This window comes from Stegodyphus dumicola, chromosome 6 (assembly GCF_044657685.1).
Source record: "Stegodyphus dumicola isolate Sdum_Otavi_A_Nest chromosome 6, ASM4465768v1".
NCBI lineage: Eukaryota > Metazoa > Arthropoda > Arachnida > Araneae > Eresidae > Stegodyphus > Stegodyphus dumicola.
In genome coordinates, this window is record NC_140773.1 from 22366342 (window position 1) to 22388089 (window position 21748).

General features: G+C 32.4%; 1 protein-coding gene across 1 annotated transcript in view; it reads left to right on the forward strand.

Moving 5' to 3' along the window:
- The first annotated feature begins 3722 nt into the window (after positions 1–3722).
- LOC118202031 (uncharacterized) overlaps positions 3723–21748 on the forward strand; it is a 37576-nt gene continuing 19550 nt past the window's right edge. The window contains exons 1-3 of the mRNA XM_035374192.2: positions 3723–3857; positions 11690–11895; positions 20726–20911. Coding sequence (XP_035230083.1) covers positions 11727–11895; positions 20726–20911 — 355 coding nt within the window. The 5' untranslated portion in view covers positions 3723–3857; positions 11690–11726. The remainder of the gene's footprint in view (positions 3858–11689; positions 11896–20725; positions 20912–21748) is intronic.

Genomic DNA, 21748 nt, shown 5'->3' on the forward strand with positions numbered 1-21748 from the left:
ATCTGGAGGATTTTAAATATTTTTCACATTTTTGTGTACTGTCATATCTAGCAGGTAGAGAGTAATGATAAAGGAAAGAATATTTTACAGATATCTGAGAAATGTATCTGACGATGAGCAGGAATATTGATGCTCTTTGGCAATTTTGAAATGAAGCGTTTTTTGAATTAACTTTGTGAGGACTATCTTTTTTTAACGCTAATATGAGATAAATGATTTCATCGAAGTAGGTTACAATCGTTGTCTCTATTTGAGAATGCGTCCACTAATACATACATTTGAGAAGTAATGTGAATGAAGGTGTTACTTATATAATGTACAAGTAATGAATTGAGCTTCTATTCGAATGGATTTGATACTGAATGATGCTAAAACAAGGTGAAAGTAGTATTTTCATCGGGACCGGAATGAATTAATGATATAAAGACATGGAAGTTTATTTCCTTAGTCGAATATGAGAAATCACGTGACTAGTTTGATTAGTGGAAGAAAGAAATCTTCATAGACAGTTTTCTAAAGAAAGGTGACTCATAGTCACATTATACATAGAGAGAATCACGAAAATTCTTATGAAGCCAACCCTTCCGCCAGAATTCGAACTTCAATCAAACTACCAGTGTCCCATGATTTCACTTACTCTGCCAATCATGGGTTATGGATTTAAATTTATTAACAGTTTGGAAGATAAGATATCATTAGTTTGAAATACAGCTTAAAGAGATCAATCGGCCCGTAATTTTAAGTTGAAAGCACAAAGTGTTTTTGAAATATGTTTAAGTTCTTTATAGTATTGAAAAGATTGTGGTGAAAGATAGGAAACGATTTATAAGTTGTTCGAGAATTCTTTGAGAAGTAATTATCTTTAATGTAAAATCAGTAAAAGTTGGGCAATTAAAATGGAAAAGTACATAACATAGAAATTAACCCGGAGCAATTAATAAGGAAATCATCAATATTGGGGACTTACATTAATGGATATTATTCAAAATAAACCTCTTGCGTGGATGTTCGTGATTAGATAATGAACGAAAAAATTCCCACAGAGTACGTTTTTTTCTAAACACACATGTTTCAGTTCTTTGACTCTCTTATCAAAATAAAAACTCCTTCAGCAGTAGTTTTAATTTTGAAAGAAAAATTAGTCACATGGAGACAAATTTGGAAAAGGGGGGAACTGAATGAGTAAACGAACTTTTATTGGGGCCACAAGTGGTTGCATACGTTTAGACTTTTGTGGCGGTCTTGCACAATGCGTTTGGAACAAGTTTTCGATTGAACACAAAATTAAAAATAATCTGTTTGTTTACGTAAAGAGCTACTTTCGAAAGTGCTCCCTTTCGAAATGCCCTATCATTTTCAACCACCATTTTTACTAGTATTAAAAAAGAATACATTCTGATAATTTCATTGGCGCAGAATGGTACTTCCGAATGTATGGTACTTGCGAATGATTATAAAGGAATGAGATATTTGTATACGGAGATATCATACTTTATTCTCTTTTGTTGCTAGTTTGCAGGTTTGGTTATACAGATATAGAAAAGCACGCAAGGGCTATCTGCCTAGTAGGAGAGATGCCTTTGTGGAGAATGTTTCTTTCTTTTTTCTTTATTTATCGTTAAATTATTATATTTTAAGGTGCATACCATGAAAAAAATTTGAAAAGGTGCGTCTCATAATTCTACACTTTTTTTGCTATCACAAGAAAGATTTATTTTAAAATTTATTTTATTTAACAGGATAAAAGTTGCATAAATCATTTTCAATTAAAACATAATGACCTCAATAAACTTTTGAAAACGTAAAAAAAATCGCTTGCTATTTTTTCAAGGTGTGAGTTTTCGAGGAAATATATTTAAAATTCTCTCCGTGCCGGGAACAATCCTACGCTACGTAACGATTAGAATGCTGAACTATCATTTTTTGAGGTAATTCAATGAACTTTATCATGAGGATAGGATACAATCAAATTTTGGAATTCTTCATAACGGTGCCGCAGCTGGAGGTAACGCGCACAAACTGAAGATGAGTTTCTCCCTTGAAACTTCCTCCTTGATTGTCGGCATCCTTATGCAAGTTCGATTTTCATTTCAGTTAATAATTCATTAATTAAACAATGTATTATATAAATGTTCGGAATCTTTATGAAAAACGGGACAATTTTAATCTGGCACTAAAAGTTGCAAGTGACCACTCGTAAGCTTAAAATTGAAAAGTTATATGAGGAGTATGGAGAAGTATTCAAAGAATTGGAGCAAGAAGGCATCATCGTAGAGGTTTCTAAAGAAGAGATTATGCCATCTTGTCACTCTTTGCTCCATTGACATGTGGTGAAGGCCAGCAGTATGACTAAGATTGGACCTGTGTTTGATGCTTCTTCTAAAGAAAAGGGAACTTCCAGTCTCGATGATTGTGTTGAAAAGGGGCTGAATTTGATAGAATTAATTCCTTCCATATTAACGAGATTTCGCTTGTATAAATTTGGCATAACAGCTGACATGTGCAAAGCGTTTTTGCAAATAAGTCTGTATAAAAAAGATAGAGATTTTCTCCGATTTCTATGGTACAATATAAATGGGAAGCTCAAACATTATTTTCATTGCAGAGGTTTTACTTTTGGTGTTTTCTGTAGTCTCTTCTTGCTTCGGTCAACTATCCGGTACCATTTAGGAAAGAAACTAGATGAAGCCCAGCAAGAGAATGAAAAATATTTTTGAAGATATTATCCGACAACTGATACTCAGCTTTTGTGTGGATAACTGCTTGACTAGAGTTAAAACTGAATCAGACTTGAAGCAGTTTATTGAAGTTGCGACTGAAATTATGGCTGAAAGAAAATTTGATTTACGAGGGTGGGATTAACACATCTGAATCTATAGCAAGTCCAACAAACATTCTAGGAATCCCACAAAACGGATAGCATCACCTTTTTTTGATGAATTTTGGCTTTTTGAAGTGCTTTGAGTCAGTTCATCTTTTTTACTGCGTGATCTCTTGCGTTCAAATTGTCATAGACAACACATTTCTCGTCTCCAGTGATGATGTGCTTCAAAAATGACCATTTTCTTGATGTTTGAGAAACAAATCACAAACGTCAATGCGGCGGCACAAATCATTTCATAAGAACATGAGGAACCCATTTGTTAATCTTTGAGATTGAACCTAGGCGTTTCAAATGATCATGAACGGTCGAATTCGATAAATTCAATCTCTTAGCGATCTCAAGAGTTGTTATTCGCCGGTTTTCATCAATCAATGCCGTTACAGTGTCTTCATCAGCATTCCAGAACGAACCTTCCAGAACGTGTAGCATCCTTAAGGTCAAAATTGCAAGATCGAAATTTTGCAAACCATTTTTGCCACTGGCGTTCTGTCAGTACATCTTCTCCACATCGGATAATTGTTTTCTTGCTTGAATAGCAAGAAAAAGTTAAAAAACTTTTCGGTAGTAAAAAAGCAAACTATGCCGAAAATGCTGTTCTCTTTGCGAATGTGTCTTTCTTAAAATGCAGAAAAAATCCTTAGTGTCACGCTTAATAATTGAGACAAAAATTCTATGTAATTCTTTAAAATTAATGCTGAATCTGCCTCTGTAATGCTTTGTAACTAACGGTGTTTATAAATCAAAGATCCTAGTAAAAAAATTTGGCAAATGATTTTACATTTTTTTTTTCAAAGAACAGTTTTAAACTTAAGTATAAAAGATAAATCTGCAGTTTTATGTTCTGTGTCACTGGATATTTATCAGTGAAATTACAACGCTATTAACATTATAAATCTCTTTTGCTGCATTCAAAAACGAACTTTTGACTTGGTAGATGGAATTTTATTTCGAATAGGACCAGACGGAAATTATCGTAAGTTCATATTTGCTTTCTCTCTTAATGACACCAAGGGTGCATTTTACATTAAGAACGCAAAACTGGTTTAACATTTTTATTTTATCACTGCAATAAAGATCTTAAATTTTATAAAACTTTCTGTTTTAAGATAAGAATAAAATATAAAAAAGATACCAGGAATCACGCCTTTTTAATGAACGCAATAAAACGGGGAAAATTTTTTTTAGTTATCAAAATATTCTTTTTGGTTGTTAAACACAGGCGAATAAAATAGGTCGCGGGTTTAATAACAAAGGATGATTTTAAGCCACATTTGCCAAAGACGAATTCAGGTGTACTGACTGCAATAGTTCTTGTACATGTCGTTTCTGTAGTATCACTTCTGTTGGCCTATTAAGTTCTATTAATGTTACCAATGCAATTCGCATGGATACTCCCTACATGATTTTATTTTATTTTCATATGGTCCAGAAATAGATTAAGAAATCGTTATAGATTAAGAAATCGTTATAGATTAAGATATATATTAAGAAATTTTGAAAAAATAATGTGACTTTAATATTATATTCATCTATTAAGAATTTACATTCTTAAGCCAACATTCCATATTTTATAAATTTAGGAAAATGAATAATATTCCATTTATTAGGTTCAGTATTAATAGCAGCATTTTAATTAGTAACATATAAAGATACCATCTCATAAACATACATTTTTGTTGCAGCATCTTGATCTTTAATAGAATTTGCAAAATTTTCTATTCTTTTTCCTTTTGCATATATAACATCTTTAATGTGCAAATATTTATCTTTAAATTTCTTTTTAAATTCTAATATGCATTCATTTATTCCATTATCATCGGAATTTTTTTCTTTAATTGTTTTTTCTATGACTTTAATATGTCTTGCATTTTGTCGAGTAAAATTTATGAAACTGTTATCTAATTTTCTAATTTTTTTCATTTAATTAATTTTTAGTTCAAAATATTTATTTTTTATATACTTTAAAACAAATTCTTTATTATTAGTATCAAGGTTATCTATAACATATAAACAATTTTTTAAAATTTCATTTTCCATATCATAATTTCTATCATTCATTAATTTAAAAGCAGTATCGAAAGGATTTACAGGCCCTTTTTCATTTTCAACGGATGAATAATAAGTTATTACAATTATAATTTTACTGTTTCTACCACAGTAATATTTCTTATTGTTGTATTTAAAATACATTTATTTTTCTATAATAGAATAAAATAAAACCTATATTATTTTTAAGGATTATTTCTTAATATCCGATTAAATTTGATTTCAGTATCTCTGATAGAAATATAACTTTCATGAGTAGGGAGATCATAACAAAAAATAGGATAGAGTGTTTCAAATTTTTAAAAAGATCTATCATAATCCTGTTTCAGAATTAATATAATTCAATCCTGCTTTTAAAAAATGTTTATGATCTATTTTTGTTACATATTTTAGGAAAAAATTAAACTTATCAGAAAAATTTCATGATTTGTATTACAAAATTCCTTTTCCTTACCCATTAAATAACAATCAAAAATATCTAAACTATCAAATTTCATATTATTTTTTTGTGTTGCTTCATTTTTCTTTCAGTATATTATGGGAGCCTATATAAACTTAAAACATCATCTGAAGTAGAAATTATTTTACACGTACTATATGAAGATGAAATTTGAGAGGATTTTAACATTATGAATTGATTCCATTTAATTTCTATTTCTTTTATAATTTAAAATTTTTCAAATAGAATCTTTGCTTCATTTATTGATTTATAATGACCTAACATCAGTTTTAAATCTTCAACAGCTACTTTGTCAGGACTTGTGTTTCTCTTGATTTGCTTTGGAAACATGGTATGCCCTGAATAAGAACAGGGAGCTTACTCAAGCTATGTTCAAGATTTGTGTATAACAGACGACACAAGCAGAAAGGGTATACAAAACCCTCTATTTTTCAATACTTTATAGGAACTTCCGAACTTCGGAATACAGAGACCAACCACTTGTGGTCTGAACGTAAGAATATAAAACTACTAACTATAACTAAAAGCTGACTTTGAATTAGTATACAAATGCCTAGCACTAAGACTGGCCTTTATTTAAAAAGGGTACTGTAATACTTCTTTGGCGAAATGAAGCAACTCCAATGATGGAACACAGCAATAACTTTTATTTAACACTAAAAAAAATGGCGACATACAAACAAGAAGAGAAAACACATTCTATCATTTAAAAATAAATTACATTCTTCGTGCGAGAGTCGCACGAGGCACTCGAGTCTGGTTTCAAATATTGCCATTCACAAATACCTTAATGTTCATCTATTTAAATTATTTAAACTACAAGATTTTAATATTATTTAAATCTGTTACAACCTCTCCCCCAACGGAGAGACTTTTACCGAAGGGAAAAGTTCTGTAAATTTCGAAAGTTTATAAGCTCGGCTTGCTCAATTGCTTAAAGAGAAAAGATAACTTCTCTCATAAGTTTCCAAATTTTCAGGCCGAAAATTTTAAGTTTTAAACAAATATTTTTACACCACATTTAAATAGGAAGAAAATGGACAGTGTTCAAATTATAGTCTTCTTTTTTTTTTCTTGACGGCGCCTAGATCTCTTCCATGGTGGACCAGTTCCTCGGCTATAATTCACAGCAAAGCCTTTCCTCAGTTCATCTGCGCCTTTCGGATAATATTCATTTGTCATTTGCTTTCGACAATTGTTTTCTTCGTCTATTAGTAGCGGCTTTGATATTAAATCAAAAGCCGAAAGATGATGACAACGCTGCATTGCAAAATGATTCTCAATATTAATTTCTTTATCGTTTTTCAAATTTTCGTGAAAATCTTCCACGTTTAATTCTGGTGATTTAACTTGTTCTTCAAATACATCTCTGGATGCTTTATTTTCTTCCTTCATCGGTTCAAAGATCTGCTCTTCAGCTATTTTTCTTTTCCTTTGAGCTCTAGTAGAAACGGCATTAAAATTGTATCACTAAGTTTACGTTCAAGTGATAAACTAATAAAATAAGGCAGTTCAGTGTTAACAGGAAGTAATAACCTGATATCACTAATATTATGTTCAGTGATGAACTAATAAAATAAGACAATTCAATATCAACAGGAAGTTACGTTCAGTGATGAACTAATAAAATAAGGCAATTTAATATGAACAGGAAGTAATAATCTGGTATTACTAATATTACGTTCAGTGATGAACTAATAAAATAAGGCAATTCAATATCAACAGGAATTAATAACCTGGTATCACTAATATTGCATTCAGTGATGAACTAATAAAATAAAGCAATTCAATATTAACAGAAAGTAATAATCTGGTATCGCTAATATTGCCTTCAGTGATGAACTAATAAAATAAAGCAATTCAATATTAACAGGAAGTAATAATCTGGTATTAATAATATTATGTTCAGTGATGAACTAATGAAGTAAAAATACGCACGATTATTCGATCTCGTCGGTGCCTCCAAAATAATTAAGACTGAAATACTTCTTTGGCGAAATGAAGCAACTCCAATGATGGAACACAGCAATAACTTTTATTTAACACTCAAAAAAATGGCGACATACAAACAAGAAGAGAAAACACATTCTATCATTTAAAAATAAATTACATTCTTCGTGCGAGAGTCGCACGAGGCACTAGAGTCTGGTTTCAAATATTGCCATTCACAAATACCTTAATGTTCATCTATTTAAATTATTTAAACTACAAGATTTTAATATTATTTAAATGTGTTACAGTACGTATGTAGTACGCCGAGTAGCTGAAACTACAATACGTTTGCAAATATCAAGAGGGCTAAACCACTGGCCTTAAAGGCAACCAGCAACCGAGTGAAAACTCGTAAAACTGCAGTGGCTAGCGGCTTACTTCCTAAAACTCCTTCTCTCTCTCTTGGCAAAAAGCCACAACTTAAGTACTTGGGCGTTAGCAAGACAATTTGCATAAACAAGTTAAAGCATTTAATTCTGGCCGGAAGTAGAAAATAAGAAGTGATAGTACAGTTTTAAAATAAAATAAACGTTAGTAAAACTTAGGATCCTTACAACTTAATAGTTACTATATTCACTAGTATATCATATTTTCAATTTTATTTCTCAAATTGAATTTGAACTTCAAAATTTGTAAATTCCTTCTTATACTCTCGGAAGAAAAAATATATATTTTAAGGGAATCTGTATTTTTATAATATTGCTAATTTTTGTAATAGACCATCTTTTAAAATAGCCTTTATTATAATATTAATTCAACTTTATGTTATTTATTACATCAGATAATTTAAGGACCGCAATATCATTTTTATCATAACATTTTTATAACGTGTGTCTGAAGTTTCAGGATAGAAAAAAGTATTTTAACCTTCTGATATAGAATAATCAGAAGTACAATGAAACGTTAAAATAGTACGAATCATTAATGAAGCATCTACGTTTTGACGTTCAGTTCATTTAATTGCTATAGATAGTTGTGTAGCATACTAAATAAATCCTCTTAGACTACTAAAAGCTACATTTTCTTCTCTAATATTATCATTATTATTTTTTACAATTTTTTAGCTCCAATTGAAGAAACTTCTTGAAAATGAAATATTACTTTTTCCTTTTATAGTAAAATTTTAAATAGCATTTTTCAGACTGATCTGTTGTATTTTCATCCTTATTAAATTCTATAAATTTTTAATTCCCAATACCCCCATTCTGATGATATTTCGAGCTGCTGAGTCATAAGATTTTTTTTCCGTTTATTTACATATAACTTAAAAAACCTACTCCTTCCTTTGAAAGTGTTTCCTTTGATTTATCACACAGGACGTGTTATTGAGAAGTCACACACAGCGAAGCTGAGGACTTCCTGTGTGACCTATTAGACAACAAAGCTGGAAAAATCTGTAAAAAAAACGTTTTCCTTCAATTTTTTTAACTTTTTCTGTATAACCTATAATTATTCACTTACTTTTGGTAAAAATCAGGGGATCTTAAATCGGCTAATCTTTGGAATATGGTAACAGGTAGTTTGGCGACATTTTGGTAAGGCGATAAAGGTTACTAGCTAGGACTTTAGCAGTGTATATGGATAAAGTCAAGAGTGTGCGCAATGCCATTTTTGTGCAATTCTGGGATTTTCTTTTTAAGTGAAAATAGGTCGACGTGTACATGGATATCGTGCATAAAACTTGGATATACATGGATACTGTGCAATTCTTATAAACGCGGTAAGCAGTGGGCCATTCTGCACTTTCTCCCAATTTTGCACCTAATCTTCGTCATAATTAAGCATTTGAGTAGGAAAGAAAAAAAAAAAAGCCTTTACTTCGTGAAAAGAAAACTAGCAGGTTGCTGTAGCAGGGTTAGTCGCCAAATTTTCGCCAAAAATCGTAAAGTTACCATAATCCAAAGATTAACCCGTAAATCTTTTTTAAATAATTTTCGTCTTCTTCAACTAATTATTATGTTTAGTTTCCTGATTATTTTAATCAATGAGGTCATTATTTTGATTAGTTCTCCGCATATGAATACCACTAATTCCATCTAACTTAATGGGTAAAAACATCGGTTTATCAAATGTTTTAAAAATCATACTACCCGGATGATTTAAGATTTTAAATGAATAAATAAATCAGTGTTTATCCGTTTATGTATGCTCCTTTTACTAAATCACAAATGAATATAAATATTATCATCTCCGTTAGATATATCAGCAATAATATTCACTATCTATCTCAGCTTCAGGAGCCTTATATATTTGTTTCTTAAATTCTATAATTTTATGAAAGTTACGCTTTTTAAAATTAATTTAACATCCTTTATATAATTTAAGAAGGCTCACCTGAGGAGGTGAACCATCTTAGGTCTCTATTCAAGAAAAGATGGTATTCGAATCTCGTGCTTGTGTGCGCCTTCAGTTCATGAGAAATCTTAACTAAGAACGAACACAAAGTTGCTCTTGTAGAAAACAAACATACCTGCTTCAGAGCACGTAATGAATCTAACATTTTTGCATACATTTTTTTTTAGGGACAACTAACAAGTTCTTAACCTAAAGGTAATTATTTTATTTAAGCAGCTTTGATTGTGTGCAACGTGGAGTTGAGCCAGTTTCCCTTAGAAAGTCCTCATCAAAAGCTTTTCCCTCTTTTCACAGAGAGGTCTCTCTTGCTTTATCGTAATTAAAATAGAAAATAAAACTTGGATTAACACTTAATAATAGCATAAATTCTCTTTGTTTTAGTCGAAACATGAAAAATTGAAAGCAAACAAATGGATGTTTGTTTGCTTTAAATGCTCTTTACTTCCGATGTTATATATTATTACATTCACAAACGGATTTAATAATATATAACATCGGAAATAAAGAGCGACTTCTATCGTTTCGACTTCTATCGTTCTGTTATTTATCACTTTAGGTAAATCTATCAGAACTAATCCTTGTTCAAAACCCGACAGCTCTAAGCAAAATTCCAGACGAGACGTATTTTACATTCCAAGACTTCATAGAACTGTCATAAGAACAACGTGTTTGTAGGCTTTTATTATCATATTCTCGGTAATTCACTAGATTTCGTTTCTTGAATACTGTCACTAAACATTTGGCTACGATATTTATGTATAGTGTTTTCCTAGAGATGTGGTTAGGGTTGCTTAAATAGCCGCTGCTCAGTTATAAAGTGAGAAATATTTATCGCCTAAGATATTTAAAATTTTAAGAGATTTACAGAAAATAAAAAATTAAAATATTGGTACTATTCGGTTTCGAGGGCCGTAAAAAATCGCCAAACTATTGTTGATGCCAAGGTTGCCAAAAATAATTGCGGCAACCCTAATAATTGCGGCAAGAAAGGAAGTATAATAGTAAATAACTATCTAAGATTGATGTTTTAATTTAGATGAAAGGTTAATTTCATATAATACTTTTTTATTATTATAATTTATATGAAAAAGGCTAAACATGACTGAATGGAAGCATAAGAGTAAATAACTATTTCAGATCATTCTTATAATTTATATACAAATTGCTAAACATAACTGAATAGATGCCTGCATCGCTATTTCACTACCGACTTATCGCTAAAGCATAATTTCATCTCGTTGGTTGTTCAAACGTAATTTTCTATAATGAATGATGCCTTTTCTTTAAAAATATTCTCGGTAAAGTGCAAAATCGCTCACTTATTTCTTTGCCGCTTTTTACAAGGGGAACAAAATTGAATTTTTGTCAATTTTCTTTTACTTTTTAAGTGAAAATATAGGTCGATGTGTACTTAGATGAAGTCAAGAGTGTGCGCAGTGCCATTTTTATGCAATTCTAGGATTTTTTTTAAAGTGAAACTAGGTCGATGTGCACAAGGATGCCGAGTATGTGCAATTCTTAAAAACCCGTGAAGCAGTGGGTGATTCTGCTCTTTACCCAAAATTCTATTGCGGACTTTTCGTCATGGGCAATTCCCAAATTGTTAAATCAATAGGATATCAAAAATGAATTTAAAATCAAAAAAGAATTTAAAAATTAAACTAGTATGTCAATGGCGTCTTAAATATAGAACTATATAAACTTACGCAATCTGAAATCAACGCGTACGCTAGATTTGGCGCTTTTGCGCATACATTTTCGCTGCAATTTTTTTACGGCCCTCAAAACCGAATAGTACCAAAATATTTTTTAATCCGACTTTAAATGCGACTTGTAAATTTAAGGAAATACGTCTTACTTGTAATATGCTGAGTACTGAGATCCTGTGAATGCATAAAATAAAACCTAGCCCTACTTATTCTAGACTATTGATAATGGGTTTTTTCTTGCAGGATAATTTTCACAACAGTGATACCGACAATTAAAATTATGATGCCACAGTCACATTTATTATCAAAAGGAAGAACTATTTTGAGTGCAAATCTTTCGAGTCTGATTTACAGAATATTTTCAACACACTCTTACCCAGCATCGGATGTTACGGAGCAAAATTGTCTCAATGAAAAATGCCGTTTTAAGCAGACTGAAATGGCTGAATGTAAGTGGAAATTTCATATAAAATCCTACTTTATTTGAAGTACTTGAACTTGATGTAGCAAATATGGCTTAACGTTTATCTAACACGGATCTCAACACTTATAATAAATTATAAATTGAACTGCATCTAATTTGTCGCAAATGGCGGCAACAGTTTGGCACGGACTTCGCAAGCTTATGGATACGGTGACCATATTTTTTCGGAGAAAATAAAGGACACTTGTAACGTGACATGAGGGAGGGGGTTTATGGTAATTTAAATTCGTGCTCAATAATTTTGTGTTAGGGGTGGGGGTTTGTGCGTTCGTGTGACGTCACAAATGTTAATTTGGGTTCTTCCAAGGTGTGACAAATTGTGACATGGGGATTGGGGATGGGCAGGGTCAAAATTATCCCAAATATTGCGATCATTTATGGACGCCTTCTGATAAAAAAAACTCCAAAAAACTTAGTAATTCAAAAGGTTTATTAAAACAATAGAAACAGACATTAATATGTTCAACGAGTTTTAAATAATGTAATATGTAAATATAGAATATTAAATAATTTATTGCTCATACTTTCCAGATGTATGGATTTTTCGCAAAAGTGCCGGTTCGCGCTTCAAAAAGTCGTGAAATTCAAGGCAATTCATTTCAAAGTTAAATTTTACAGCTATGCTGGCTTGTAATGTACTAAAAATTTCTCAAAATAAAGGACAATATGCTTATTTCAGGAAATAAATAAAGTTAGAGGACAGAGCCTTCAAATAAAGGACTATATAAACTTACGCAATCTGAAATCAACGCGTACGCCTCTGAAATAAAGGACGTCTGGTCACCGTACTTATGGATGATATCATTATCGACGTGAAGTAATTCTGTCAAGAACTAGCCGAGCTTATTAGTAATCTGATTTGTGTTTAAACCAGGCAAAAGGGCTGGCTTCGTGACTGATTTACCTGGTTTTACCAATGGGTAACATGAATACGAGTCAGTTTTCCTTAGAAAGTCCTTCACAAAGGCATTCGTCCCTAAACGCAATTAGTTCTTGCGTACTTTATCATAATGAAATAAGCTAACCTCACCTCACGTTTTTATTTGCTTTTTAATGTGACCCCATAGATATTTTATCGAACCCAAATCCAGGAATTTGCTGGCCAGGAAATGTGACAGAGCTCCTTGAAATGTACTTCAATCCAGTTAGAGAAAATTCGAATCCGATGTATTTTTCAGCTATTGTTCTAAAACATAGGCTTAAAGGGATGCCGCACAGCTAAAAAATCTGAATATAACTCTGGTAGTTGCATGTTAACTGCAACATACGGACCCAGATTAGAGCATTCCAACACCCCTGGAACATCAAACATTAACTTTGGTTGTAGCACATGTTGTACAAAAACTTCATTGGAGAATTAAGTGATGTGGAATGCCTTCTTAGCATCAATTGAGTAAATAGTATAAAAAGAATAAAATTCAAGAGTTCAAAGAAACTGCTTTCAGTCTTCTACAATCCCATTTTTAAATTTAATCCTTTGCCTCCCTCTTCTTTGTGCTCAGATGTTAGGAACTGGTTTTTGGATACTTGACGTCCAATACTCGGCAATCCCGATCAAGTGCTCATTGATCGGCGATACTGATTAGTGAGCACATACTTTTATGCTGATTTGATATGGACTGCGTTTTCTCCCACTGCTTTGAAATGCGTTTTACCAGACTTCGCCACTTCTTGCACATTATATCCTTTGAAAGGCAGAAATCAATTATGCTGTTTTGCCATCTTTCTCGGGATCCATCTTACAGAAAAGGAAAAAACATTCTTCATATTACAATTTTCTTACACATACTATGGACCACGTACCTCCCTATATGCTTACATGTTCTCATGACTGGTAAAGTAACCTCTTGCAGAGCAAAATAGAATACTACTATGTGTTACCAAAACAAAATATTATGAATGATCAATATTATGAAAAATATTATGAATGATCATGAATGATCTAATTTCTTTCTTTTTCTTTTTTGTGTGTGCATGCTCTCAGGTACAGTGAGTACAGAGTGATAATCAGGGTGATTAACTTTGCCTGTAATTTTTTAACTCATATTTTGATCATGAGTAATGATGATTTTAATATGTAGTAACTCATATTTTGGACATGGGATGGCCCCACTATTCTACGGCTGCCGCGGCACCTATAAATCTATACTTACAGATGCCGCTGCAGCCATAGAAATAACAGCCAAGCATGTAAGAACAGAGACAAAGAAACTCATCAGTAAAGAATGCAATGGGCAAGAAGTGGTAGTGTCTTGTTAGTGTAAATAAAGTTCTGCGATACATTTTCGTTGCAGAATCTTTCAACATATCTACAATGGAGTGGAAAAACTAAGGACTAGGAGGAGAAATTAACTTAAAAGCAGAACATGGCAACAGAACGGACCGAAAGACCAATTAGGAAATAGACTTGGGAACGTCCAATAGGGCAAGCACATACATGGCGCATGACGAAGGAGGAGGAGATTCAGAAGTTTATAAATACACAGACAGTGTACACGCAGCAATTCAGTGAAAGTTGTTGCACGGTTTACAGTGATTTAATTCATATCAAACTGCTATTACTATAATGTGATATAGCCAACAGGCTTATATCACATCATAATTCATGATTGGAAAAGTGGGGACCATATCCGGACCATGATGAATTTATCCTAGATAGAAACATTGGAATATATGGAGAATGTCGAAGTGTGACAAGCGCGACGAAAGAGTTCGGGATCAGTCACAGCATCATTTCATGAGCCTGGTTAACATTTCAAACGACAGGAACAGCTGTCCGAACATTCGGCAGTGGTCATCTACGACGGCGACGGACTACTGGTATATTGTCTACAGGTGGCAGATAGCGAGAGAAATCGAAAGGCACTTAGAATAGACAATTGTACGTCATCTAAATCGTTTGATGTGGCTGGGAGATTGCACAAACATGGTCTTTACGCACGACCAGTAAAGGGTATGCCAGTAACGCTTGCAAATCTGAGATGTTGATTTCTGTGTGGCCAGGAACACAAAAACTGGACACAATAGGAGTGGGGTCGAGTACGCTTTACGGTTGAGAACCAATTTAGTCTGACGAGCTATTCTGAACGTATAAACATCTGGAAAGAGAATGGAAATGCAATAACGTCTCCAACCTCATCACAAGAGACAGATTTGGAGGTTCCCGAATCCTTGTTTGATGTGATATGCATGATAGGCGTACTCATCTGCTTATCTTCTCAAGGAAAAAATTGTGTTTTCTTCCAGAAATAGGAATTATTTGAATAATTTTCAGTACTGAAATTCAGTATTTACTCGTAAACTTTCATTATGGTAAATTTTGAATTTTAACAGCCATATTTGCACGGCGATTAGATTCAGCCTTAGAAGCTTATGTAGATATTTGTTTTAAAATTTTGTTTCTCTTTATTGCTATTGTTAAAGTATTGTTCCCCCTGGGGGGATTTGACTCAAAAGAATTCCTGGGAAGTACTGACTAGGATCTCTCAACCGCAGGGGTATATAATTTGTCTTCACAGGAGTAGAGTCCCCGTTTATTCGGAAGTTGGTTTGGGCTTGGCAGGGACAGTACTGGTACTGTCGTGTCCATTCCGCTGGCCATTGTGGAGCTATATGGTTTGATAGTTTTATTGTCCGAGGAAAAACTTCCCCGTTTGGTGAAGTCGGCGAGTTTGGGCCGCCTTGTTGATCGCTCGAGGTTGCCTGCGGGCGTCTGGAACCTCAGTACTATGCTGTCCATATTCTTCCTCGCGGCCTTGCCCGTGGGGAGCCTTGAAGTTTTATTGACTTTGTTTTCCAGCCTGAGTGGTGTCCCATGCTCATTGACTTGGGTTTTCTTTGACTTCGAGCTGCTGTCCGCGGGTGGTCGGTGTCCGTCGATGGCAGTATTTTGTGTATTTCGCCCCCTTGGTGGGGTTGCTAGTTATTGGTCGCACCGTCGACTTGGATTGCTTCGGCTTCCCGGCTTCACCGATTGGTTAGCGGCCCCTCGGATCGCCTCTGGCATGAATAATTTCAAATCGTGTATGGGCAACTTAACCTGGAGCTCAGCTCGTATCCTGTTAAAATTCTGTTTTTTATTTACTTGTTTAGCAATTTTGAATAATAATTGAGTTTTTTTATTTAATATTTTGTTTATCTTTTATTTGCACCGGTTTGCCATATTTGTATATGTTTATTTTGTGTATTATTTAAAACAAAATTAATTCTGGGCCATTCGACATGATTGTAAGGACAGCTCATGTAGAACCCAAGGTATGAATGGAAATGCTTTTAAGAAGCCTTAAGTATAATTAGTTTTTCACTTTTGAAAATGCGCGTTTTTGAAGTTCCAGAAAGGATTCTTTTGAAAGGCTCTAGACTTGCTGTTCCCTCCTTGAAGGATGGCAGGTGCAAGAGACTATGAGACGGATGATCGAGACGATTGTTTCACGCTGTTGAGTTTCTTCTTAATGATTATTACGTTAGAAATTGATCTTTGAGTATTTTGGTGATCTATAAACATGCTGATAATACCATTGCCACCAACAACGTCAATCAAATACAGGCAAGGCATGTGTACCTTAAGTGTCTAATAAATTACAAAAATCAATAGCTATAATAAAAATATGTTATCAAGATATTTTAAGGAGTAGAAGTAGCCATGAAAAAAATCGATTTTCAGAAAGACGATTATATATATATAAGTGTAAATATATGAGTGTATAAGTGTATATATATATATATATATATATATATATATATACTGATATATATATATATATATATATATATATATCAGTATGTATATATATATATACTCATACACACATATATATATATATGTATATATATATATATATATACTGATATATATATATATATACTGATATATATATATATCAGTATGTATATATATATATACTCATACACATATATATATATATATATATATCAGTGTTTTGATTTCATAATGGTATTAGATACCAGATACTTGATTGCATTGTTAGATAACCGAGATGGTTAATAGGAGTCAATTTCTTAAGAAGAGAATACTCAAGCCGAAGCCACACACACAATTCAGATGAGCAGATATGAAAGCCATCGAAGACAGTCAGTAAAAGTTTCAACAGAGTAAATGCTAATAAGGTGGTGCCAGAAATTATTAACATAAACTATACGTTAGAAAATAAATAACAAAAGTTTACAGACTAAAGCAAATTCTATAAAAAATGCATGTTAAGCATTTCATCTTTTAAAACCGGCCTTTTGCTGTTATTTAAATTATTATAGTTATAAATTCTCTGTTGTTGCGAAAATACAAAGTGTGAGTCTAATTGGCCGAAGAACATAGTTCTGGGCAGTCTGGAGAAGACTTCGATTTGTTTTATAGGAATAAATTATTAATAATTATAATATACATGTACAAGAAATTATTAGAAGATTTAAGTAATGATCAGTTATTTTAATGTATATGAAAACGAAATGATTAGAAGATTTACGTAACGATCAGTTATTTTAATGTTATGTAATTGAATGATTAGAAAATTTCTTTAACTATCTAAATTTGTGAATAATGTTTAACTATCTAAATTTGTGAATAATGTTTAACTATCTAAATTTGTGAATAATGTTTAACTATCTAAATTTGTAAAAGAAATATTACTGATCAATTAACCCAATTATTTGAATGTTTATTTAACCTAGAAATTAATAAATATGTTAGTGATTAAATATCGTATGTGTTATTTTGTTATTTATTTGATGGTCTGTCACTCTATGTATTTAAGTCTAAGGGCTCTTTTAGAAACACGGCTACTGATTTATTTAGGGTACTGCTAATTATTTTTAAGAGTTATAAACACAGCTCAAACTATGTTATACATCTACTAATCACCTTTTAATAATTATTATCTATTATTAAAATATTGGATGGTTACTGCTGAATTATTTGGTTATTTGAAGGTGCCAAGAAACTATTTAAACCCTTTGAGTTTTATTACGATATTTTAGACGAACTGATTTATTGATATGTATGAGTATTTCTTCTCTGGTGTTTGCGAGGTCGAGTTCTTTGAAATTATCTTCTGATTATCTCTTGAAAATGTTATGAAACTGAATGAGTATTTAGCTCATGTGAATTGAAAGATTTTTTTTTTTTTTTTTTTTTTTTTTTTTTTAAATGAGAGACAGTATTTTTATTACCTGAGTACCAGCGAATATTTATTTCCTCTTTATTTTTGTGGCACCAGTGAAAGGTTAAATTGAAAAAATCAGTTAGCATGAAAAATAAGTAGGATAGTATTACACTAAAAATTCCTTTTTACGCAACAATCTGGATAATCAATACAAATGCGACAGCTTGACGTTGTGAATTATGACCGCACCGTCGAGTCAGTTTTTGATATTTTACAGTATTTATTATTTCCCATTAATATTTTACAGTATTTAACAATATTAGTGGGGAATCACCCAGAATCGTGGCATCGGGAATTCTCAGGCTGAAATCTTTATTGATTGCTATAGTATATTAGAAATTCCACTGATCTAGAAATGCAGAAGAATACCCCAGTGTTAAAATACATAGGAATCCCATATATACTTTATAAAAAGATTATAAAGTATTTCTCCAGCCTTCTTAGCATGCTTGTAGTAGTAGCACGCTGGGTGAGTATTCCAGAGGACCATGGTTTGATTCCCAGCGAAGGCTCATTTTTCATCATTTCTGCTTTAAAAAATAACCTAATATCTCTACAAGGTGCTGCGAACAGCCGGACATAATGGCCACTTGTCAATGTGTTACGGAGGACGCGGGACATATGCCTGTTAACCTCTGTTAAACTTCAGGCGTCCCCGTCCTCCGTCACCTGTCGCCTGTCAATGTGTTTTTATTATTAAAATCAAGACTGGAAAAAGATTTAATAACACAATGGAATGCGAATTGTTCAAGAGACAGTACAGGCCAGACGAACATACTTACGAAAATCATCAAGGAATTTAATAACTTCAAATAATGCAATAACTTATTTCCTTACCTCACATGGACCTTTTATTTCATATCTTCATCATTTTGGCTTCCATCATACTGACAACTGCATCTGTGTCTCAATAGGAATAATAGATCATTATATGTTTCAATGCTCAATAACCAAAGATCTCCACTTTCGCCTCTTCACAGCTGTCAACGCACAAATCTGGTTGAAGCAACTTCTTAAAAGTAATTTCCTTCGTAATAAGCTGCATGACTTAAACAAATATCTAATAGAAAACTGTGAACATTTAAAAGGAACATCCAAGATTCAAGATATTTCATTGTTTTAATATATTTCATATTTCAAGATATTTCATCTCATAAGCTGCTACAGAACTTTCATATTAGAATTAATTAATTTTTATGTATATTTATCAAAATATTTCTTATAACTTTATTTAATATATATATTTATGTATAATGAATTAATGTATATATATATCTTATAGATCAATTGCCTCAAACTTTCATCCTGATTAGAGAATTTAATGGTCCCAATCCTATCTAGCAAAATTTCAGGATTGAAATTCACTAGGTGGGCAAATGGAAAAACTACCTGAGACCCAGTATGCTTGCTAAATAATGGACAACAGATTTACTTCTCTCAGCATACAAAGGAACTTCTACACCAGACGTGCGACGTGAAGATTTGTCTCTTCAATATTATTTTAACGTATTATCTAAACCTAACAATATTTGTAAGGTTCTTCTGCTGGAATACCCAGGCCGTAAAACATTTTAAAATCCCTCCTTGGGAAGATTCACAAATTCTGTGGGTATGTTTTCAGCATCTAAACAAAAGAAACAATAATAAGATCATATATAAATTAATTTTTCTTGAGTGCAGTAAGAATCAGTTACTTTGTATAGATATTAGGTTAATTGGAAAAGATGTAGGGATGAAACATTAGCAACCGCCTTCGCCGGGAATCGAACCACGGACCTCTGGAATACCGGCCCAGCGTGCAAAACCACTACACCACAAAAGCACGCTAGTAAAGCGGGAGAAATACCTTATAGGTTAATTTTAATGTTACGTTTCGGAACATTCGATAGAATTGTTATTTTTATTGCAAATAATCTACTTACAAAATGTTGCATCAAAACTATGCTATTGAAACAAATTATAGTGTTCCATGATAAAGGTGGACATTAGAAAGTGTTCCACTTATAAAAAAGATTAAGAACCGGGGATAAAGTAATAATAATAATAATGTTGATCATAATTGATAAATAAATAAACACAACTAAGAAAGGTCTTTACTATTCTGTTTTAGCCGCATGATGTTTTGATGAATAATGCATGTATGCATAGAATTCTGTATTTTAATAGAAATACACAGTCTTGTACTCATTAATATTTGGAAATAATTAAATTTTCAAGCAGTATGTAGCAAAATTTGTTCTTAAATTATTTGTATACATCAAAAATTTAAAATCTAAACTGGACAGCTCAGCCTGCAAGTTTATTTTTGTTAACTAAACTCTTGTTGAAGATTTGTTATCGTGTTTACCTTACTGTTAATTTGTTACGTACTCATCAGTATTTGCAAATAATTAAACTATTAAGTAGGACACACAAACTATTAATATCACGTGTGCTTTAAATATTTCAATTATGTATTATCTGGGCATAAATGATAATTTACCGAACATAATTTATATTCTACTAAGATTCTTTATATTTTAAAATTATATTATTATGGCAATTGATATTGTATTTATACACATAGTGTAAAAAGTGCAAATATTTCTAAGCCATATCTTATTCTCTGTATTTTAATAGTAAAGAAAGCATCACACATTAAAAAGCAAATAACTGCCATTAAATATGAAGTAAGGCCTATAAGAAAAGAAGATATTCCCCAGACACTGGACATCTGGAAAGAGACTGGAGTGTATGGAGGAGACTATCTTCACACATGGCTGGCATTTGATCCCGAGGGAATTCATGTTGCTGTTACAGATTCAGGTATGTCCCTTAAATTCCATTATCAAAGAAAACATTATCATGCAAACACTTTAGTAAATATAAAGACACGTTAAGAGATATAATTACACATGAATAAGGAATAGAAACTTTGTCTGATATGAATATATGATAATCTGTCATTTCTAATACTAAAATTAACCCCTAATTAACCACCTTAGCTTTCTTCATGAAGCTAGTCGTTAAGGCTTGCTTTCGCGGGATTACATTATTGTGTTAGCTAGTTTCCGATTATTATTATGCATTTCTACAATTCCTAGTAATTGCTCTTACAGAAGAAAATTCACTTATGATGTACATTACTGACTATTAAAATTGCTACACTATGAAGGGGCCATGTAACAAGCTTCAAATTTTCATTAAAAGTACAACATGTTAGGATATAGAAATGATTATCATTCCAGCGCATGCACAGTATGATGTAACGCCAGCTACATTGTGTACAAAAAGAGATATTTAAAAGGGAGTTTCTCATTCAAAAATCATGCGACACCGAGCTGGGACTTAATTTGATGTCCAAATGGCCGAATAACTCAGAAGTCAGGTAGCTATGATTTATCCAAATGGCCGAATAACTCAGAAGTCAGGTAGCTATGATTTATCCAAATGGCCGAATAACTCAGAAGTCAGGTAGCTATGATTTATCTAATTCGCACTGAACTTCTTTCGGGAAACCGATACTGCTAAATATTTCTAATAGCGCATCAGTTACTGCTACCTATCCTATATCTCTGGGGAGGAGGGGATGGGAGGGCTTCTCTGGTGGGTCTGGTCTTCCCATTCAGCTATTTTTCGAGGCCAAACAGACTGCAGTTATTA